The sequence below is a fragment of the Zootoca vivipara genome, chromosome 10 (genome assembly GCF_963506605.1).
Source record: "Zootoca vivipara chromosome 10, rZooViv1.1, whole genome shotgun sequence".
Taxonomy (NCBI): Eukaryota; Metazoa; Chordata; class Lepidosauria; order Squamata; family Lacertidae; genus Zootoca; species Zootoca vivipara.
The window spans coordinates 3,965,413-3,989,501 of record NC_083285.1 but is presented as its reverse complement, the minus strand read 5'-3'; the positions used below and the strand labels follow the sequence as shown (position 1 = coordinate 3,989,501).

General features: G+C 43.2%; 1 protein-coding gene across 4 annotated transcripts in view; it reads right to left on the bottom strand.

The window, feature by feature from the left end:
* Nucleotides 1-7,960: 7,960 nt before the first annotated feature.
* Nucleotides 7,961-24,089, bottom strand: part of HGF (hepatocyte growth factor) — a 58,874-nt gene continuing 42,745 nt past the window's right edge. For 2 of the 4 annotated variants that reach the window (XM_035128213.2, XM_035128211.2), the window contains exons 12-18: nt 23,752-23,790; nt 22,933-23,029; nt 21,059-21,133; nt 18,127-18,270; nt 16,305-16,411; nt 14,761-14,906; nt 7,961-13,551 (exon numbers count right to left, since the gene is read on the bottom strand). In XM_035128213.2, the coding sequence (XP_034984104.1) occupies nt 13,384-13,551; nt 14,761-14,906; nt 16,305-16,411; nt 18,127-18,270; nt 21,059-21,133; nt 22,933-23,029; nt 23,752-23,790 (776 nt within the window). In that variant the 3' untranslated portion in view covers nt 7,961-13,383. Of the gene's footprint in view, nt 13,552-14,760; nt 14,907-16,304; nt 16,412-18,126; nt 18,271-21,058; nt 21,137-22,932; nt 23,030-23,751; nt 23,791-24,089 lie in introns of all 4 variants that reach the window. The other 2 variants (XM_035128210.2, XM_035128212.2) reach the window with 1 other exon arrangement.

The following is a 24,089-nucleotide window of genomic DNA, read 5'->3' as shown; positions in this document are numbered from 1 at the left end:
CATTTTGGAACTGGGCAGAGCATGCTCAGAAGTGACTTTTGATGCTCTGCCCAGTTCCAAAATGGCTGCAGTGCGACTTCTGGCATGGTGGCCATTTTGGAACTGGGCAAAGCAGCATCAAAAGTCACTTCTGAGCATGCTCCGCCCAGTTCCAAAATGGTGACAGCGCTACTTCCGGTCTGCTATTTCCGGCCCGGTCCCTTATTTCTCTGACAGCAACTTGGCAGGTGTGGAGGGGTGTGGCCTGGAGAGAGTCCCAATAGTCAGAGGAACATGGAGGGTTGCATTTTGCCTTTTGGCCTCCCATCCCTGAGCTATAAGCAACAAAGCACAGCAAGGCACACTGTGGGGAGCGCAGCATTTGTATCGCAGGATGCAGCCATGTGGTTGGAATCTGTGCTTTAGATTTGACTTGTGGCGTACCTGCCAGCAGTAGAAAAGTTGTCACCCGTCAAGACTAATGCTTTGTGATTTCCCTGCAACCCCACCCCCCACCCAAACTCCGTCCTATTTGAAGGCTTCACTTCCCACAAATTACACCGTAATGGTAAAACCTTCCTTAAGTGAGGGCTTTGCATATTCCACAATTGTTTTGAGCCAACACAGACATTTGTATTTAACACTGAATTAGCATCATGAGACTTTCAAAGCATTTAGACAAAAGACACATTTGAGCCCCTGGTGAATAAAATTGTACAGCAAATGAGTTTTAGGACCTGGAATTTTCATCACTGCCTTTTGCAAGCATATGCTTACACAGAGAGAAAGAGAGAGAAAGAGCAAGCAAACCTCTCTCTCTCCCCAAGCCCCCTCCCCCCTCACACAAACAGCTTATCTAATGTCTGGCAGGCACCTCAATCTCCAAGCTTCTCCCCCCCCCCCATGCCACTAAAATGCCCCATCCAAGGTCTTTGAAGAATGGGGACAAAGTAGGTAGAAGTAGTACATGCTGCTCTGTGGATTCTGTTCTTTCAAAATTAAAGCACAGTGTTCTCAGGAATCAGTGAAACCCTCCAAAGATAATAATAATAGCCGTGATGAGATTTGCTTCTTCCAGAAACACTGTCTTTGAGACAATCTCTTCTGTTCCTTTTGTTCTGCCTGGGATAACTAGTCTCCTTTTGTTCCCATTGGATATTTCACTGGCATATATATGGAACCCTTAACTTGAAAACAGCCATTGCAATATTTGAATGATCTAATATTTGATTTCCTACGGCAAACTAAAAGTAGGCTTCTGTATGGGATCAAATGGAGCCCAATTAAGTTATCTACATATTAAATTACACACTTTACAATAACTCCAATTACAGCTGCAATCCTACGCAAACTGAATGGAAGCCCCAAACCTAGGATTTGAAATATTCAAATTAGAAAATACATAATTTTATAGTGCATGAATAGCAGCAGGAGAGAAGCTGTAGCCGGGTCAACTGCAAAGCAGGTAAACCCTTTCTTACCACCTTCCTGCTTTGCTTTGCTACTGCTCCTCTCTGAAGGGAGAGGAGATGTTATGTATTAGTGTATATAGTTTTCCCTCAGGTCCTTGACAGTTGTTTTAGGAGGGAACTTTAGGAGGGAACTTTGAATTATGTTTGATACATTGTTTGAGCCAGCCTCTATAAAAGCAGGCCGGCTTGGCAATGCAGTTCAGTTATGGTCTGGCTTCTTGAAGAATTGCTGTGTCGTCTACCCACTATTTAGTAGGAGAGAAGCTGGACCATCTCTGGAGGCTGGTGTGCCATCTGGTGTGGTAGTGCCTGAGCCCCTCCAATTTTCAAGGCGGGGGATGGACCCCGTCAAAATTCCCGGGCAGCCACGCGCATGCCACGGGGCATGCTGACATGCTGACGGGGCGGGGCTGGCGTGTGTTCTGGGGGCGGGGCGCGCTGCCCGTAGGAGTGTGGCATGATTTCTGGATGCGGGGGCACCGCCCATAGGCGGAGGGGCAGCCGCCATGGCACCCTCAGGATCACGCCGCCTGGGGCCAAGTGCCCCCATCGCCCCTCCCTTCCTACGCCCCTGTATATGGCTGGTATTTTTCCCATGGATGCTATGCTATATGAAATATTAATTTATTGTATGCCCCCCCCCATATTGTATCTCTTTCTTTGCTGTAATATGCTTGGACACCTTTGAGTGACAAATGACTAAGAATAATTGGATATGATGATTTTGATTACAGTGGTACCTCGGGTTACAAACGCTTCAGGTTACAAACTCCGCTAACCCAGAAATAGTACCTGAGGTTAAGAACTTTGCTTCAGGATGAGAACAGAAATCGCGCGGCGGCAGCAGCAGCGGGAGACCTCATTAGTTAAAGTGGTGCTTCAGGTTAAGAACAGTTTCAGGTTAAGAACAGACCTCCGGAACAAATCAAGTTCTTAAGCAGAGATACTACTGTATATGTATAACAGAGAAGTTATGGATACAGCTGTACAGATATTACTCTGGAGCCTGTAAGAACCTCCATTGGGATATCAGGCCTGGGAAAGACCCTTGCCTGAAGCCCTGCAGAGCTGCTGAACGTCAGAGATGGATCCTTGGTGTGACTCAGTGTAAGGTGGCTTCCTATGTTTCTAAGTGCAAAGCCTACAACGGTCAGTTGTTTTGCAAGGAACTAAGGGAAATCTATCCCCCCACTAAATTTGTGGTGGACTTCTGTATATTTTCTTCTTTAGAAAAATGGGAAAGTGGAAGAGCGATGAGATATCAAATGGTATTGAATAAGGTTTTCTATTTAATGAAATATTGAATCCAATAATCAAGGAACAAGGGATTTAACAGGTTTTGGGGTTGCTGTTTTTCATACATTCAATATATTTTTACCTTTTCAATTCCTAGCTCTGCATTTATCCTCAGATTAAGCTGACAACGAGATTGCTTCAAAATGTAGCTAGAGAGCAATTACATCTTGGTATAGGCAGAAGCAGCCCAGATGTTGCTGGACTGCAACTCCCTTTATCCCTGAACCATTGGCTATGATGGCAGGGGCTGATGGGAGTTGTAGTCCTGCCACATCTGGAGTACCAAAGCAATGGGGTACCAATTGCTTTAATGCCAGGGAACTTGTTTGTATTTCTAGTAGCCAAGCCGATTGCTGACAGTGGTATGCCAACATGCGGATGGTGCCACACTGGCCAGGGCAACCATGCCAGAAAATGGAGGATGGCGCTCTTCTGTTCAAACAATACGAACCTGAGGGGATGTTTTTGGGCATCTTGTGTTCTGGGAGTAAGAGAGGCAAAGTTCAAGACACATCTCCTTGGACCATTGTTGATTGTATGGTGGCAATTTGGTTAATGTCAAAGTCTTGCTAATGTTTTGTTTGGTCTTTTTACAGCTACCTTAGTTAAGACTACTTACTGTGAATAGGGGGGGGGGAATGGTATTCCACATGAATGCTATTTATGTTTTCTGTTAAAGAGATAAACCCACTAGCTTATTAATGTCTAACAGTTTGGCCTACAACTTGTTTTATAATTTGTTCTTGGAGGAGAATGAGAATCTAACTTTTCTCCTAAGCAAACATTAAAGAAATCTTTAGTTTTACCTTAGACTTCGTTCCAAGGCTAAAAACAATCCAGTTTCTGGAGAAAAATTTAAATAGCCAATATCCTGCATTTTTTGCTCCAGTTTTGTTTCTTTTTTTAAAACAAAATCAGTAAATGAATCTTCTGTAGAAGCTGTCTGTGGTCTGTTCCTAACTTTTTTTTCTTTCTTAATAATTTTTATTATTTTTTCACAAATAAACATAGTCAAAATTTCAACAGAAACACAACATAAACATATATATTATATCCCAAATTATACATTTTTAGGGATATCTCGTTTAGTTACAACATATTCAACATTTGTTCTGCCGAACTCGACTTCCCCTTTCCCCCAACTTTGGTTTTATTTATCAAGTTTTTCTGCTTGCGCTCTTATAAATCCATTTCTTATTTGTTTAATTATATCTTGTCCTCTTCTATATAATCTCTATTATTACAGATGCAGGTGTTACAAAATCACTATAGGCGTTATTGATGTTTTGCAGTACGTTTTAAGATATTCCACAAATTTACCCCATTCTTTCTGGATTTTCTGATCTTTTTGATCTCTTACCCTTCCAGTCAATTTAGCCAGTTCTATGTGCTCTACCATTTTACCTCTCCAATCCTCTACTGATGGAATCTCAGTTGTTTTCCACTTCTGAGCTAGAAGCACTCTGGCTGCTGTGGTGGCATACATAAATATTCTTACATCTTCCTTTCTTATAGTATTTCACTTCCTATTAAACCCAACAAAAACAGCTCAGGTTTCTTCAGGAATATGTATTTTAACAATCTTTTTAACTCATTGTAGATCAGCTCCCAAAAGGGCTTAACTATTTTACATTGCCACCACATACGATATATATCGCCACCCTCCTTGCACTTCCAGCATTTTTTGTCCTTTTTCTTATATATCTTCGCTAATTTGACTGGGGTCAAATACCAACAATACATTTTCATAATATTTTCTTTTAGTATCGTACATGCGGTAAACTTGATGTTATAATTCCATAATTTCAACCAGAGATCAATTTCGATGTTATGACCAATGTCCCTTGCCCATTTAATCATAACATCCTTTGTTTCCTCATCCTTGGTGTTCCATTCGAGAATAAAGTCATACATTTTCGACAACATCCTTTTCTCTCCTTCCACCGTTCCTAACTTTTCTTTTTAAAAGGTTTAAACTGAAGGAACCAAGCCATTAACACAGCGCTGAGACAGAGCAGCTGCCATACAAGATGCCAAAGAATACTTAAGCAAGTGTTGGCAATGTAGAGAGAACAGAGAAGCTCAGGCAATGAAATCTGGATGATAAGCAGTTTCTCTTCAGAGAGTGGTCATCACCTGGGCCTCAAAGAGGCTGAACAAGACTTTGGTCAAAGGCCACACGAGGATCTTATAATGCCTGCCACCTGGCTCTCATATTACCATAAGTGCTTATGGAATAAACATGAAAAATTGGGCTATGAGCCAGTAAGAAAGGTTTCCACTGTATAAAAAGGGGCAGCACTCCTAAAAGAAATAGTACTATTCGCAAATGGTTTACTGGAGGCAGATAAATTTGCTCGGTGTGTTTCTGTAGCATAACATCATTGAAGCAAGTTGTACGTTTAACCTGAAGTGGCAAACATTCCCAAGTGACAATGAAAATATGCTATCAGCATTAAGTGGAACGTAGTATATATATAATGTTCCTAAATTTATGCAGACACACTGTTAGTTCTCTGAAAGAACATTTCAAAAAGTCAGATTGTTCTGGGGCTACTATGCTACAGATTGCCACATTATGAAAACATAAAGCTACATCAACATACTGTTTCAGTTTCCACTGGCCAGCCATGGTGTTGTGGGATTGTGTGAGAGTTTGCAGAAGCTTTCCTCCTTACCTGGTACTAAGCTGTGCTGCTACACTGCTGTCACCATGCTTTGGCTTAGTGCATGGGTTGGCAAACTAAGGCCTGAGGGCCGGATCAGCCCCAATTGCCTTCTGGATCTGGTCAGTGGATGATCCAGGAATCGCCGCATCATGGATCACCAATGTATGTGTTCTCATCTCTCCCACCCTCTCCCTCACACAACGGTGCCGCCGCCGCCTCCCTCCCTCCTCCTGGCTTCTCCCCGCCCTGCCTAGAGGAGGAAGGGGGCTGGGCTTTGTTGGTGCCAGCAGCACCAGCAGCAGCGCTCAAGCGGCCACCATTTTAAGCAGCCCCTCTCTGGAGCCCTTTTGCCCTCCACTCATCGTCCCACCGCCAGCCCCTGCTGCTCACAAGACACAGGTAAGCAGCCACCAAAAATATATATACGGTAGTCCAGGCCCCCACAAGGTCTGAGGGACAGTGGACCGGCCTCCACCACCCTCTAATAAAGCCCCAGGGATGCGTGTAAAAGAGAGCAACTTGAAAAAACTACTATAAAAAGTATGCTTTGGCATGCTATGGTCCATGGGGTCACGAAGAGTCGGACACGACTAAACGACTAAACAACAACAATAAAAAGTATGCGACTCTTCCTGGTGTTACTTCTAGTATTATTAATAATTAAATTCATCCGAAGATCATGCTGACAACTTGACACTTCACGTGTTTCTAGTATTAACAGTGGAAGTCTGAAGTGAAGTGAGAGTACTGTAGTTCATTTTGCGCCGCCTTCTTCCTGGAGCTGCACTGGTGCAGGAAGGGAAGATGGCATTTCTGTGTTTGCAAATGTTACCAAGGCTGAATCCACACATATATTTTTAAAAAAAACGCTGTGAAAATGCTTTTAAAAAAAGTTTTAAAATATATATTGAATTTGCCATTAGCTCACCATCGCCATCTAGTGTCACATTTGTATAAGGCACTTAAAACATATTTGCAGCTGTATAGCTGAGTCCCTAGAATAGGGATGGTGGAGAATTCTGATGGAGATTGCTGGTGTTCCCTTATTCATCACAAGTCCAGAATGGAAACAAATCCAGCAAATATGTTTGGTATTCACTGTCTGCAAAAGATACATAGTTCATGACATTCCCTCCATCCCATTTGCATTGCATTTCTTTTGCATTGGAATGAATTGGTGTGGAATAATGTAATAATTTGATTCTGCCACAGCAGACAGCAAGATGAATAACATGGCTTTTGTGGGAAACCAAACTGCAGCGGAATGGAGACAGTACTGCAAGTGAGGAACACCGGCTGGAACAGAAATTGTGCATTCTTACATCCCTAGCTTATAATCACAGAAGGAACAACACTGCAATGGCTCCCAGCCATAACACTAATGTCAGGAGGGGTCCTAATAAATCTGCAACTTGAATGTGTGTCACTATAATTCATTTATATGGTGTTCTCCTTGACTTTCAGGGTTTGGGGGCTCTTATAGCCTGTATACAGCGTGGGTGGCACTGTGGGTTAAACCACAGAGCCTAGGGCTTGCCAATCAGAAGGTTGGCGGTTTGAATCCCCGTGACGGGGTGAGCTCCCGTTGTTCAGTCCCTGCCCTGCCAACCTAGCAGTTCGAAAGCACGTCAAAGTGCAAGTGGATAAATAGGTACTGCTGTAGTGGAAAAGTAAACGGTGTTTCCGTGCGCTGCTCAGAAGCTTACCTTCCAAGTTCCGGACTGCAGAATCCGGGACCGGCAGCCATTTTACACCAGAAGTTGCGTCGATGTAACTTCCGGTGTTGCTTTGCCCTTCTATGGGCACCCAAAATGGCCGCCGCCGGATTCAAAAGTCACTTGTACGCATGTCAGGAAGTGTGCCGACGCAACTTCCGGTGTCGCTTCGCCCATCTATGGGCACCAAAATGGCCGCCGCCAACACTGGAAGTCACGTCTATGCACTTCCGGACATGCGTAGATGCGATTTTTGAAGCTGGCGGCGGCCATTTTTGGTGCCCATAGAAGGGCAAATTGGAAAGAAAAAAAATGGCCGCCGGCAGGAGAAAATAATGGAGAAAAACGGGAGACGAAGTGATACGGGGGACCACCGGGAAAAGGTAAGAAAAAAGGGGTTTTCCCGGGGAAAACGGGAGACTTGGCAGCTATGCTCAGAAGCGGTTTAGTCATGCTGGCCACATGACCTGGAAGCTGTACGCCGGCTCCCTCGGGCTATAGAGCGAGATGAGCGCCACAACCCCAGAGTCGTCTGCGACTGGACCTAATGATCAGGGGTACCTTTACCTTTATAGCCTGTATGGGTCTCAGAAATATCAACTGCAATAACACCACTATCCAAGATGAAAGTAACAACTTCACTATGGGCACCAGTAAATTGAATTCTTCAAAGCACACTCAATACAGCTGCTGCACCAGCTTGGAAGAATATAAATTGGCAAGTACAATTTTCTTGCTCTTTCATCTCAACATATAAGTTTTTGAATAACGTTAAAATAAATGGCATTCAGAGCTTTTTTTGATAAAATATTTTATTAATAATAATAAAGATACAAAAATACCAACTTTAATGGCTAGTGAAGATGCCCTTAGTTACGGAATTATTGTAAAGTCAGAACCATAGTGTTAAACAGATTTCTAACATCAACCAGCAGCATCTATTAATAGAGGAAAATATTGAAGGAAAGTTAATCTGTGTTCCATTTACAGCTCTGTAAAAGTGGAGTGGCACTCAATGACTGTGAAAAGAAATAACATGGCTCCTTTCACCAAAAGGCCAACACTCACAAATCAATAATATACTGGCAAACATGGGGGGGGGAGCAATTTTAATATGGCAAAATATATAATCATAAATCAAATTAACTGAAATCTATTGATTTCCCAGGGGATGAGCTGACCCATAATCTTTCATATTTTTATTAGAAAGGACACTACAATCCCACTAACGTGAAAGCAAGTGAGCAAAAACCTCTGCTTTCTAAATACCACCTGAGGCAGTGTGAATAGTAAAACTAATACAAAAACACAGAAATAAATGAAAATGTCATTTTTTTCCCCTTGGAAAAAGCTATTCATCTTCTGCATCTTCCAAGCCCAGTTCCACACACAAAACACATCTATGAATTTCAAGCAATGAATGCTCAATTATGATTTTGACCTCAAATAAAAAACGTATGTGCCCTATTTTTCCAATAGCTGTTCATGTCAATATCCCCACCATGTTTTTTTACAGAATGATAATAGCCACAGATTAAAAGATTAAATATTTCAAGGAGCACAGAGCTGCCCACTGGCAACTGCAGCCCTGAGATGAATTCCCTCTTCTTGTTCTACTCAACCATGCCCTGATATCATTTAAGCCACAAGGGGACTGGAACATGGGGCAAGTTGTATTCAGTTTACTAAGGGGGAAGCTGGGCAATTGACACAGGCTGTCAACTTTTGTTGTTGGATTCTTCATGTTTCTCGTAAAGTTGAGATATGCCCTAAGTTGTACTGCACACTCCAAAAGCTCAATGAGAGAGTTGCATCACAATAATAAAACAGCACATACACAATCCAAAAGTGTACACACACACACACACACACACACACACACACACACACACACACACCAGAAAAAAAACAACTGACACAACTGAAACCTGCTTTGTAGTCTGCACTGCCAGGACTGATGAGGAAAACTTGTTATTCACTTGACAAGCTTTCCATCAGTTGTCGAGGTATAGTAGAAAAAGAACGGTTACTAATTACATAATTGCTTGACAGTGTCCTTCTTAGCAATAGTTCTGCAATTGTAACACTTGCATGGGGAAGTACCATGGGTACCAACAAGCAATATCCACAGGAATAAATGATGCACAAACTCTTTGCCCTTTGTGCAAAGAAGCTGTTTCGTTTCCCTAGATTTGTTTTTCAGATTCCAACGCTAGCAAAAAGAAAAGGCCAAGGGCCAAGGGCCAATTAACACACTTTTTTCCTATCCCTCCAATCCAGCTTTCTTGAACATCCATCTCCAGCTACTTGCTGGACCATGTGAAAAACACAGGACCAAACTATGACTCCCCCCCACCCCCAGACCGGCTTGAAAGAGGGGAGGATTTAGATCAGGGAAATGGGATAAATGTCAAGTATCGGGGCACCACTTTTCTAATCCTTAAACCAGACTCATGGGGCTGATAATTAGTGAAACAAAAATTTCAGGCATGCCTGATCACAAGCTCATACCAATGACAAACTTAGTTGGTCTCTAAGGTGCTACTGGAAGGAATTTTTTTTATTTTGTTTCGACTACAGCAGACGAACATGGCTATCTACCTGTAACTAGAACACAAAGATTCTAGGTATGCCTAGCATTACTCACAGACCAGAATCCTACTAACTGTAAAATGATTTTAGGAAGCACAAAGGCTCTTTTGGCTTGTTTTTTTAATTGAACAACAGCCCTCCAATGCCTCACAGCAAACTCTCTTTGAAATGGAGGGCAGTTTTAAAATTCTACTGTTACATGACCTGTGATTTGAGAGGGGGTGATTACGTAGCTGTTTGTAAAAATAATACAAAACCCAGTTAGATTTGCACATGGTTTGCACTAACCTAAGCAGCTCTTAGGTCATATTTTGCAGGTTTAATGCATGATTTGCATTATCTGCTGTGCAGAGCTTCCCTCCCTTAGATCCAAAAAATACTGGCACACCTGAGAGTGTGCAGTGGAATTTCAGTAGTCAATCACACTGTTTGCAACTGTGACTGCATTACATGACAACAGCTTGCTACCAGGAGCCACAAGGCTGGGTGCTGTTTGAACTGCTCCAGTCAGTCATTAACAGTCACAACTGCAATGCGCAAAGCCTATGAAACCATGCAGGCTCCACCAAAGCACACTGTGTGTTTGCTGGCCCTCACTTGCCTGAATTAGAGGGGATCAAAACAATTTACAGACTGTACATGACAAATGCCTGGTCGATATAGTACATATCGCCACATGTGTGCATACCAGGAGATGATCAGGACAGAAAAGGTACTGTGTGAATGAGCCCCACCCAACAAAAAGCTCAAAAGCCTGATAGGCAAGAACTTACTGTACAGAAGTATTAAGTTCTAAATTATAGACTCTGTGCAATGCATTCTACTGAGACTTCACCCAAAACAAATCCTTTCGAAAGCCTTACATGTATAACCCACCCACTCCCACATATATTCGTATATCTATATATCTATGGTTGCATTGTCTTCTGCACAGCAGAAGTTTATATTTCAGAAACACTTTTATTACACTGAAAGAAATGTTTGCATACATAATACAAAATGCCTGCATGTATAATATATAGCGTACATAAGTCTTGATAGAAATGCAGAGTGATTGACATGTTCATTTTATTATAGCCCCCCTTCTCTGCTTCCGCCTGGCAGATCTATCAGTCAACCAAGTCACTGCACAAGCAAAACCTTCCCTCCTTCTCTTCCCTCTGCATGTGCCTCCTGCTTTCTGAAATCTGGTCTAGGGTTCCCCCAACCCTTGAGACCATATGGGGAGCATGTGTGGGGAGGGGAGGGAGAGAAGTCCTGTTGCACAACCAGTGGTTGTTCCACTTACGCAATTTTTTGTTGTTGGATATAACCCAGAACTTTTCTAGGGAAAGAGTTTCACAATATCTTACAACTTCATAACCCTGTTAAATTGAAGTAATGGATTTATATAGGTTGGTTAACGGTTTATGGGTTGGGTTCGACCCCAATTCAAGCGTACAAGTTTCAAAAAGGCATGTTAATACTATATTTCATGTCTCCCTGTGTCTGTGCATGCACACCAAATTCAGAAATTCCAATTTCATAATTCATACCCCATTTTTGATTTGAATGTGTGTAGGATGCGGGTGGCGCTGTGGTCTAAACCACAGAGCCTAGGGCTTGCCAATTAGAAGGTTGACGGTTCAAATCCCCGCAATGGGGTGAGCTCCCATTGCTCGCTCCCAGCTCCTGCCCACCTAGCAGTTCAAAAGCACATCAAAGTGCAAGTAGATAAATAGCTACCGCTCCAGCGGGGAGGTAAACGGCATTTCTGTGTGCTGCTCTGGTTCGCCAGAAGCGGCTGAGTCATGCTGACCACATGACCCAGAAGCTGTCTGCGGACAAATGCCAGCTCCCTTGGCCTATAGAGCGAGGTGAGCGCTGCAACCCCAGAGTAGTCCGTGACTGGACCTAACGGTCAGGGGTACCTTTACCCTTACCTAAATTTTTAAAATTCATTATTTCTATTAAAAGTTCTGTTGCGTAATTATAGACATTTTTACCTAAAAGACAGCAGAAGCAAACAAAAGCCCCACATATATTTTGTTTTCTTGGTCTGATACTAAGGAAAATAGTGTTCAGGCAAATAAGGTTTGCTTCACACATCCTATTTTCCACGTGTTTGGAGAATTACTTTTGAGCGTGATTATGACAAACAGATGTTTCAACACTGAAGTGACATGCAGATCCACTTGTCAATGAAAACCAGTATCAATATGGGCTCTCCAAGTTTGCTGACATGTGACAGTGAAGCAGCACCCCCTCATTTTGACACAAGGATGTGTATCTAATTCTCTGCACCAGCCGTCCATAATGGGATTGTAAATAACAGGAACAGACCAAACTTTCTAAGGGTGTCAGTATAACTTCAGCCATGCAAGCTGCACCTCACTGTTATGCCTTACTGTGGAGCGTTTTATCAGTTTTTTAAATGCAAGCAAACATTCTTTAGTGAGAATTCCCACATTTAAAATGCTTATCTTTCAAAGCTGTATGTAGCTGTAAATGCATTCTGCAATTCCATTCTGTATAGGAAATTTATTGCTTATCCTGGATAACTAAACTAGGGATGGTGGCAAAATTCACTGCAAGCAAACCAAGCACTGAATTGTCCCATAATCTGCTTGTCTGCTCTCTTTATGAAGCAGTTTTGCTTGCAACGACTATCTGTGGATTTTCCCAATTATTTTAAAGAGTTTTTCAAATATGATATTTGTTCTGAAAGATTTAGTCAGCTACTGTCATCACCAACACTTCAAAGTGACTTTACACATAGTATGGTAGACTGCTATTCAAGGAGCACATCAAGAACTCCACTGGGCACAAAGAATTAGTTGCGTACATCTTTGGATCCCTGCCCACCCACTGAGAGAAATGACACTGCTTTTTGCTTGTTGGAACCCATTCATTGACTCCTCTGGATTATATTTTCATTATTGCAAATATGTATAGAAAACCTAACTAGTTCAAAAATACAATAGTAATAATGGCTTATAAAATGTTATCAACAACATTTTAAGCATCCCTATTAATTTAGGGTTTTTCTTTTCTTTTCTTTTTTAAGAGTGTAAAACGGAGAACATACAGTGAACTCCCAGAAACATTTTGTGCAAGTGATTCCCTCCAAAATCAGAAATTGTAGCCTGTGGAACTAAACTGGGTTATAAATCCAAGCAACTGTTTACAAAGGGGATTGAAATATAATTCCATTTTGCTTTTAGTAGGAGAAAGAATCAGCTGTGGCTGATGCATGCATTTATCATTGCCCTAAAGAAGTATTAAGAGGCTTACATAAGTATGGAAAAAATATTGTAAATTTCAAATTATGTTCATGTCTCATCAACCAGCTGACGTAACCAGCAGCATATAAGAAATTGGGCATTCTAATTCCACAGAACCCATCTTCATCCAGCACTCACATTTTGAAATTCTGCTTTCCCATTCAAGTATTATCAGGAAATAGGTCACCATACTTGCTTAAACCACAGTTCATATAATGCACCGACAGACTCAACATGACAGAAATATCCATAAATATCAGCAAAACCTGACTATCAAGCAGTACTTGATTGTTGCCGTTTGTTTAAAGAATCAAAGAACCTTCCATTACACTTTGATTTCATTACTTCCCAAAATGTTCGAACAACTGGAATTTGCTTTCTTGGCTGGAATGTTCAGCTATGATCTGAACGTCATTAAGATTTTATGTATCCATCGGGTGTAAAAGGCCACCCTGACAAAAATCCCAGGTCGCCTGAGATTTGCACATCCACGCCCAGGAATGATCACACCCATTACTATTTTACTTCTGTTTTGCTCGCAGACCAATGGACCGCCATAATCCCGCTAGAAAGAAAGGAAAGAAAAAAAGAAGAAAATAAATAAAAGGGTACCTATATTATAACAGAGCAAAAAATAAAAACTATCTAATATATGCTTTACAAGATCTTTATGTGTATCATCAGGTGACTGACCACCCTAGTCCATTCAACAGGTTATAAGAAAAATGCCTCATTGCAATTTAAACTTGCTCCACTGAAATCAAAGCCAAAGCTTTCACTAATTTCAGTGGTGCTAGAACATTATGTATCTACTAGTATCATGAAGCCCGTTAAAATAACGGGTGCTAGAGCAGACCTGAAGCGGCGGGTGTGCGCTCCAAGTCCCAACAGATAGAACTGACCCAATTGGGTGGGAGTTAGGAGAAGGCCTCGCTTTCTTTCCTCCTCCACCTAGGCCAGCAAGCGGCCCTACGAATTCCCTTCCCGGACCTCCTACCTCAGCCCGGCTCGAGCACCGCAGTGGCCTGCCCGTCTCATTCTCTCTCCCACCAGCATCGCTCCTCACGCAGATGAGCCGCCAAGCCGCGCCCTGAGGAGGCCAGGCCCGCCTCTCCCATCAGGGCCTACAAAGAAGAAGCAGCACCCAGCGAAGGGCAACGGGCGGTCCTCGTGCCCGCCTCGCCGCCTCAGCCTGGCTCGTCTCCCTGCCGGGCCGAGCGGGTGCCAAGCTCCCCACTACGAAGTGTCTCTGCCCTCCAAGTCCCAACGGCTGTTCGTGGGGCACATGCGCAGTAGCGTAATCCCACGGACACACGTACTGGACGCAGAGACACTTGGATATTATTATATAGGATGTAACTAATTCTATCAAAATATAGGCTAAGCGATTCAGCATCAAAACAGGCTCTGATCAGGTGTGGACCAGCTCATGTACTCTAGTTTGAAAGAAGAACTTCAGCAGTTCATAATGCTTGCCTCCAATTTAAGTTTTTTAATATTACAACTCTAGGGAAGAAGATGTAAGAAGCTATTCTACAGATTTCTACATTGAGCCGATGTAGTGTAGACATTTGAGAGCGTGATTAGGACTAGGGAGATCAAGGTTCAAATCCCTTCTCAGCTGTGAAGCTCAGTAGGTGAATTCCAGCTAGTTATCCTCTCTCAGCCTGACCAATATCAGAGTGTGGTTTTGAAGATAAAATGGGTGGAGAGGGATTCCTGTAAATCTACGAAGGAGGGTAGGATATAAGTAAATAAGCCAACAGAATTGTACCTCACAAGTTCCACTGCCAATGCTCTCAGCCTTAGCACACATTTCTGACTCTTTCACGACTATATTTGTTCCAAAATCCTGACTGCAGCGCTCATTTCCCATGATGATCATATTTGCTTCTCGAAGTCTCCCATCAAAGGGTGCATCTGAAACTCAAAAGCAGAAATGAGAATATGCTGTTGTTTACTGTCCCTCAACAATGAAGACCATGTTTTTCTAACAAAAAACAAGTTCCCAAATATGGATGCTATATTGGTTCAAATAAAGAAGCATAACACAGAAGAAGAGGAGTTTGGATTTGATATCCCACTTTATCACTACCTGAATGAGTCTCAAAGTGGCTAACAATCTCCTTTCCCTTCCTCCTCCACAACAAACACTCTGTGAGGTGAGTGGGGCTGAGAGACTTCAGAGAAGTGTGACTAGCCCAAGGTCACCCAGCAGCTGCAGGTGGAGGAGCGGGGAAGCGAACCTGGTTCCCCAGATTACGAGTCTACTGCTCTTAACCACTACACCACACAGAGTTTGACTTTGCTAAAAAACAAAAATAATTAATGCGCATTTTGAGAGAGATGTTACCATGTTAAGTCTATATAAAGTTGTAATTCTAAAATCATCTCCTCAAAAGCAATTCCACTGAACCCATTTGACTAGGTACTAGAACAATAAATCAAGTTAACTGATCTGCTTCCTGACCACACCTGATCAATGCCAGGAGCACAGCAAAAGAGATTTTTCCATACCACACACACAACTAAATCACAACCTGCCATACTTGCCCCCTACTGGCGGGTTAGTTAATCAAAATTTTCAGGTGTGAGTTTACGAGGCAGGTGGTGCAGTGGAAGCCACATCAAACAAGCCATGCTGTGCATGTGCCACAGATGACGTCTCCCTCTCTGCAGCACTGAATGTCATGCTGGAAGTCCAGGTTTGGTGGAGGAACTCTAGATGAGCCATTGGCCTGATCTAGCAGGCTATTCTTACATAGAGGCCAGACAATAGTTTGGGAGGAAAAAAATAGGCCAACTTTTTAAAAGTACGATAAAGAAGACAACCATTTGGTCATCTCTGTGTTGTTGCTGCTGCTTTGCATAATATATATATATCGGGGTGACTGGAATCCCCAGGGAAATTTTGGTAGCCTTCTGGAAAACTCATTTTGCTTCCTTCAAAACCCCTTCTTTTCTATACACACACACACACACACACACACCGGTGGGAACCTTCAAATTGGCCTCACCATTTCACTTTTAGCAGCAGTGACTCTATCCAAATCAGTGTTAATTTTTAAAAAGCAGGACCAGTGCTTTTTTTCTATTTAAAAATGTGTTTAGGGGTACTCTCATTTTCCTACTCATATTGAAATATTGGCCCTCAATGGGGCCAAACTTAGATTCACAAAATGTTTAGGGGTATGCGTACCCCCAGAAAAAAAAAAGCACTGAGCAGGACTCTCCCACAATACATGAACCCACACAAACTGGGGACCCAGGTGGCTTTCAGCATCCCAATGCATGTTCTATTTCAGAAAAAGCTCTTACTTCCTGTATGTCCCCATCCATAAACAGTGCAGGTCGTGCCTTCTGGAATGGTACACCCAGAAATGGGCAACCTGATGATGGCCACGGCATCACTGCTTACTGCTGGCCTGGGAAGAGATTATATAAAGACAGGTGTATACTTATTCTTACCAGCCCTTTTAAAATAGAGTTCATGCTCACAACAATTTCAATAGCCAGATCAAGTGAACAGACATGTACTTGCAACTTTTCAAAAAGTTTAAAGTTCAGCAAAAGGACTTAAGATATATTCTAGAACAGGCACGTCCTCCGGTAGATCACTGGAGGTCTGTGGTAGATCACTGGTAGATCAGTGGCTCCCCCCATAGAAGCTGAACAACTTGGGCTCCCCTAAAAAAACTCAACATTTTGGCCCTTCACCCCCCCCAAAACGGGCCTTCCCTCTTCCCTAAAAGAAGCTCAATAAGTTTGACCTGAACCCCACACAACAGGGCTTTCCTTCCTAATAAAAAAAGCTCAAAAACTTTGACCTGAACAACCAAGAAACGGGCTTCCCTCTTCCCTAAAAAAAAGCTCAATGACTTTGACCTGAACCCCCAAAAAGGGGGTAGATCACTGCCAGTCTTTAACTCTGTGATTAGATCGCAGTTTCTTGGGAGTTGGCCACCCCTGTTCTAGAATTTGTTTTTTGAAGCCCACAGACTAAAAGTTTTACGGCAAGTTTCTTTACATGCAGACCCTCCAAGTGTTCCAAATTTCCAGGGGCAGTTCCAGATTTCAGAAGCCACCCCGGTTTCTGATTTGATCCTTGAATGTTCCCCTTTTCCTTAGGACATCCCTATTCTCATCAGAGAAATGTTAGAGGGGATAGCAAGACATCCCGATTTGCAATGGAGCCACAGGAGCCAACTCCTAGGGGCTGAGGGGGTCTTCAGCCCTTCCCCCAATAAAATATTTTTGGAGACAGCCCCCCCCAAAGTTCATGGGCATTGCCATTCAAATGGTGTGGGTGTGTGCGCACACACACACACACACACACACCATGTGATTGATTACATGGGGTGGGGCTTACCTCCCCCCCCCCAATATTTAATTCAAGTTGATTGGAGTAAAGAGACAAGATGACAGAGCCTTAGGTTTCTGGGGAAGGAACTGGGGAAGGAGCCTTAGAGCAGTGTTTCCCAACCTTGTGCCTCCAGATGTTTTGGGACTACAACTCCCATCATCCCTAGCTAGCAAGACCAGTGGTCAGGAATGATGGGAATTGTAGTCCCCAAACAGCTGGAGGCACAAGGTTGGGAAACACTGCCTTAGAGAACAATGGGAAGGCGGGGACTTTCAGTCCTTCCAGATGCCTCATTACTTGCTGTGATTTGTTTCTTTGAACAAATATTTAACTTCATGGACACCTGTGTTTTTTAGTGCTGACCTGACTCCAGCTCCTGACAGCACCGCCCATGAGGAAATGCGGCCATTGTGGCGGCGGAGGAGGGGAGGCTCCCCATTCCTGCTACTGTCCATCAGCTGGCATAACTTGAGTAGAACTCATGAACTGGGATTCTTTTCAGGAAAATGACACATTTTTCTACCTGCTTATTGTCCAGGGATTTCTTTTGGGGATCTGTCTAGTGGAATTGCCTTCTGGAATTATTGTTTTGAGAACATTTTCACCAGTGCGTGGGGAGCACATGTTGTGATGTGCAACGTGCAATTATTGTGTGACTGCAGCCCACCAAGTTCTCTGGTCACTTTACTTGGGAATTATATTATATACAGTAGCAAAGTCTCTTGCCATCTAAGAAATGCACAAACCTGCAAAGAAGGAAGCAGGATTACAACTGACCTGGAAAGTTTCAGCAATACCAGTTCTGATCCTTTGGGACCATATACCAGCTGGGAGATATTCAGAACTTGCTTGTGCTTCTCTTCATGTGCTCTTTCAACATTGTGAATTCCAAGCCATGCTTGATAGTTTTTGAGATTATACCTAAGGAAGGAAAATTCAATGGCACTTTGTATGTGGTCCTCTGTCCAAATCAATCAACACTTGGAGTGGGCTAGTTGCTATACGCTCTCTGGATCAGTTTACCATGGGCAGCATTCAAACGTATAATAATAATAATAAAATAATAATAATAATAATTTATTTATACCCCGCCCATCTGGCTGGGTTTCCCCAGCCACTCTGGGAGGCTTCCAACAGAAAAATAAAACACAGTAATCTATTAAACATTAAAAGCCTCCCTGAACAGGGCTGCCTCCAGATGTCTTCTAAAAGTCTGGTAGTTGTTTTCCTCTTTGACATCTGTTGGGAGGGCGTTCCACAGGGCAGGCGCCACCTAGTTCCCTGCAACTTGGCTTCTCGCAACGAGGGAACCACCAGAAGGCCCTCGGTGCTGGACCTCAGAGTCCGGGCAGAATGATGGAGGTGGAGACGCTCCTTCAGGTATACTCGACCGAGGCCGTTTAACTGTGGTTCAAAGGTGAACATGCAGCATGGTGATGCATACAGCAAAAATCATGGCTGCTTCACTCTTCCCATGCCCCTGCTACACTGCCAGGAGCAAAGTCACAGTTTGGCTCAGCACTCTATCTGAATCCAAGCTCATGGTTTGTTTCTGTTGAGCCTCTTCAATAGTGGTCCAATACTCCCTGCAGCCCTACTTAATTTAGTCTTCTAGTCCTTAGTCCTTCCTGCTTGATATTGGGTTGTTTTTTTTAAAAAAAAACACCATTGGCCAATCTGTTTTGATGTCATAATGGTTCTCTGCATAGGAAGAACTTCCTGACAGTAAGAGCTGTTCAGCAGTGGAATTTGTTACCAAGGAGTGTGGTGGAGTCTCCTTCTTTGGAGGTCTTTAAGCAGAGGCTTGACAGCCATCTGTCAGGAATGCTTTGATGGTGTTTCCTGCTTGGCAGGGGGTTGGACTGGATGGCCCTTGTGGTCTCTACCAACTCTATGATTCTATGATTCTAAGTGTGTTAGCTGCCGTCTCAGCTGCCTGACCAAAAGTTTGCCAGATCCTCTGTATAATTAGAGGGCAGATGCAGGCTCTAGGTACCTCCTCTCTTTCTGGAGAAGAAGCTAACAGGCGATGCCACTCTCTGAACAGGTTGCAAGTAAGAAGGTAGGCAGGTGGGGGCTGGCTAAGGACAGACTGAGGTTGGTAGGGAAGCAGGAGCAAATGAAGGCTAACCAACACCTGGGTGGAGCAAACCACCGGCTGCGCATGCGTGGCGTCGCTACATACAGCGCATGCATGCGACACCGCGCATGCGTTGTACGTAGCGGTTTGCTGCCAGCACCACCCGAGTGCTGTACGGACGGTGGTTGGATCCTCTGCTCACGGCTGCAGCCGCGAACGGAGGATCCTCCATGTGCGGCTGCACGGTGGTTGCTTGCGCTGCCGCGCCCAGAGGCAGCGAAGCGAGCACCCCACGGGGTGCCTTCTTGTCACCCCCCAAGACATGGCACCTGGGGCGCACCGCCCCCCACCCCCTTGCGACGCCACTGTGGGGAAGAGCCCCATTCACTCTGGTGAACATTGCCCATTTCAAATAAAAACACTTCTCATTTCTGTTGGTTGAAATGGAATTTGTATTATTTCACAGGAGAAATGGCAAATATTTAGAAGTTTAAAAATGCAAGAGATTTTTGAAAGAGTTCATCTGAATCTTTAGCTGAGATTCCTGCCTTGCAGGGGGTTGGACTAGATGGGTCTCTTCCAACTCTAAGATTCTGGGATTCGATGAACCATTTGTTTGTTGGTCCATCAACATTAATCCCATTAATACATTATTATTTTTACATTATAAAATTCTGCTGCTTTACTTAAAATCTGTTAACAATGTGACCCCCCCCAAAATGTCTAACATGGTATTCTGAAGGTATAAATTCTAAATACATATTCAAGTGCAGTAGACCACTGAAACTGTGACTGATGCAATCTGGTAGGGAATAGATTTTGGATAATAAGAACCAGCAGAAAAGTGTAAACTAATTCTTTTTGTGGAGGATGGGGCTGGGCTTGTTTATTCCTTATTTTCACATAATCTACATTTGCTGGTTTCAATTACAGCTTAACATAAGTACAGCACATTTCAAAGAGTAATTGCCAAAGTAGTTTATGGCTACAAGGTCAAATTGCATCTGGATTCTTGACTGAACAGAAGTTTGGGGTATTCTCTGCTTCACCACTGAGGTAAATCAATTGTGTGGTAATATCAATTATATGTTTTGAATTATGGTGCTGGAGGAGACTCTTGAGAGTCCCATGGACTGCAAGAAGATCAAACCTCTCCATTCTGAAGGAAATCAGCCCTGAGTGCTCACTGGAAGGACAGATCCTGAAGCTGAGGCTCCAATACTTTGGCCACCACATGAGAAGAAAAGAATCCTTGGAAAAGACCCTGATGTTGGGAAAGATTGAGGGCACTAGGAGAAGGGGACGACAGAGAATGAGATGGTTGGACAGTGTTCTCGAAGCTACCAACATGAGTTTGACCAAACTGCAGGAGGCAGTGCAAGACAGGAGTGCCTGACGTGCTCTGGTCCATGGGGTCACAAAGAGTCGGACATGACTAAACGACTAAACAACAACAACCATCAATTATATGAAAATGATAATTGTTGCAGAATGCAACTTTACAAAGGCTTTAGTCATACAAAGAGGGCTAGGTTGCAACAGAGAGATTCCTACCACAAGCTCTTAAAAAATAAAATTATTTTTTCACACTAACTGTGTTACTAACAAAGTAATAAAAAGTTACTTTACCGAGAAGGAAAACATTGCTTTGCTGTCAGGACCCAGTCTTCCTTTACTAATGAACCTCCACAGAAATGCCTGCCTCTGCTGGAGGAAAAGGTTGAAATAGTTACTTGTAGTCATAAGCAGTTGCATACAATTCAAACCAATATTGTTCTTATTATAACTAACATAAGAACATAAGAAGAGCCTGCTGGATCCGGCCACTGGCCCATCTAATCCAGCATCCTGTTCTCACAGGAGCCGGCCAGATGCCTGTGGACGCAGACCAGGAACAGAGGACCCTTCTCCCCTGCCCTTGTCCAAGCTAGTTGCCTAACAATGTGATGCTGATTTCCAGAAAATTGTTCCCCCTTCAAACCCAGCTCAATGTATATAGATAGCAACCGTACGCTTTTGCCATTGTACCATGGCACGAAAACAAAATTCCTCTTCCCCCAGCAGGTTATAGCTTTGTTTTACTTTCTGTGCATTGCTTTAAAAAGAAGGATAAGCTTGAGGCCCAAGAGTCTTCTACTCTTGGGGTTCTATCCAGTAGTGGCTTTAAATGTACAGAAGCACCTCCCAGGAGACTTCATTTTTGCTTATCTCTTCTACCCAATTTGCCCCCCCCCATGCCTCTAAGAAGGTTGGTGGGCCATTTGGAACAGTATGAGATATGGCACAGAGGAGAGAGTGAAAATGGGCTAAATATCAATAAACACTCAGCATCCAAAATACACCCACAAAGGGAATCAATCAAGGAGAAAAAGAAATACTTCTGTTATCAGAGAGCTCCGCAGCTTGTTTCAACTTTGCATTCTGACCCCCATAAAGGCCTAAAATATACAAGGCTGAAATGCATTGGGCTTGTTTCTGAATAAAATACCATATAGCATATTGCGATTTTTCTCCTTTCCTTTGGGTGAAATATAATATTTATTTATTTATTTATTTATTTATTTATTTATTTATTTATACCCTGCCCATCTGGCTGGGTCTCCCCAGCCACTCTGGGCGGCTTCCAACAGAAAAATAGAACACAGTAATCTATTTAACATTAAAAGCCTCCCTGAACAGGGCTGCCTTCAGATGTCTTCTAAAAGTCTGATAGTTGTTTTCCTTTTTGACATCTGTTGGGAGGGCGTTCCACAGGGCAGGCGCCACCACCGAGAAGGCCCTCTGCCTAGTTCCCTGCAACTTGGCTTCTCGCAACAAGGGAATCACCAGAAGGCCCTCGGTGCTGGACCTCAGTGTCCGGGCAGGATGATGGAGGTGGAGACGCTCCTTCAGGTATACTGGACCGAGGCCATTTAGGATGCTTCACCTGATACCAACATAAATGATTCTGCTAACACAAAACCACCATGGGCTGCAATCCTAGCCCCACTTATCTAAGAAGGAAGCCCCACTGAATTCAATAAGACTTCCTTCGGTGTGGACCAGTTAAGGAGTGTGCTGTTATTCAGGGTAATGGAGATCATTTAGTGAACCACAAAGGCCAAAGGACTGAGTGAGCAAGAACTGGGATGTGGCACACTCATGTTTGAGACCCTGCTCTCAGGACACATGGAAATATTAGTCTGAGATGCATGCTGTCTTGTGGAAGCAATGTAGCGAACTTGTTATTTAATGTGGAAATCCAGCATTTCAACCCTAAAACGGAGAATCAGAGACAATAGGTCTGTTCGAATGTCCAGAACCACAACAGGTCGCTACACTACGTGGACAGCCTTGGGGAGAGGAGGGCATGGGGGTGAATTTGTGTGGCCCCGCTCTCTCCTTTATCACACAATTATTGTTATGTTCTTCTGAATTACCAAATAAGGTATTAGGAAGGAGGGAGGGAGGGAGGGAGGGAGGGAGGGATTCCACACAGCAAAGGGCAGCACGTACAGCCTTACCTGTCCTTCAAACTAACCATCCATCCTTTGTCAGGTTGAGTTGGGATTCCATTAACAACTCTCAGGTGTTTTGTTGAGGCACAAGGGATAACAGTAGCTGAAAGAATGTTCTTAGGTTACATTATATTCCACTTTAGACCTAAGACTTTGAACAGCTTATACAACTACACTTTCCCATTAAAAGAAAACAACAACTGACAAGCATCTTTTCTCTAAATAGTCTGTAAACCGCTCTAAAATTGATAGTGTTCTTTACCATCACAAATAGCAGTGGGAAATTGTGATGTGGTTCTTGCTGTGAATAAGAGCAGGGGGACAAACCAGGACCCAAGGACCACTTGCAGCATATACGCAGAAACTTTAATAGACTTTGCCATGGTTTAGTGCTTAAATGGGCAAGCTGCAGAAACCTCAAGGAAAGCAACAAGTTCATGCAGTGCCTCTCTTTCGACATACTCGGGAGGAGTGCAGTGGTACCTTGGTATTCAAACGGCTTGACTCCCGAACAGATTGGCTTCCAAATGCCGCAAAACCTGAAGTGAGTGTTCCAGTTTGCAAACGCTTTTCGGAAACCAAACATCCGACGTGGCTTCCAATTGAGTGCAGAAAGCTCCTGCAGCCAATTGGAAGCTGCGCCTTGGTTTTTGAACCATTTCGGGAATTGAACGGACTCCTGGAATGGATTACGTTGGGCTGTTTAGTGTTATGAGTATGACCAATGTATGAACTGAGCCTAAGATGCATCCAGGAAGTGTGAGAAAGGATGGCTAATATACCATAACAGAATTTATGTATTGGATTTATATAAGTGCTACTTACGGTCCAAACTGCCCATTGTAGGAATGGCATCATCTTCACCTACACAGACAACACAGTATAATCAAACCATGATTATTCTTGTTAAATAAACTTATTTACAACTACAATGTATGTATGAAAACTTAAACATGACGAGTATGTTGAAGAATACACATTTTTCTGCTTAGTTTGTGGCACAGGTTCAATATTGTCGCCCACTATGAATATTTTCCCAAGAAGAACATGTATTTGATTTATAATCTGAAACAGCAGCCCTCTTTAGGGGATGCAATAGCCTTTCAAACAGAAGATCTATACTAGGACTTAGGCCAAAATATCCCTCCCTACTTTTCCACCAT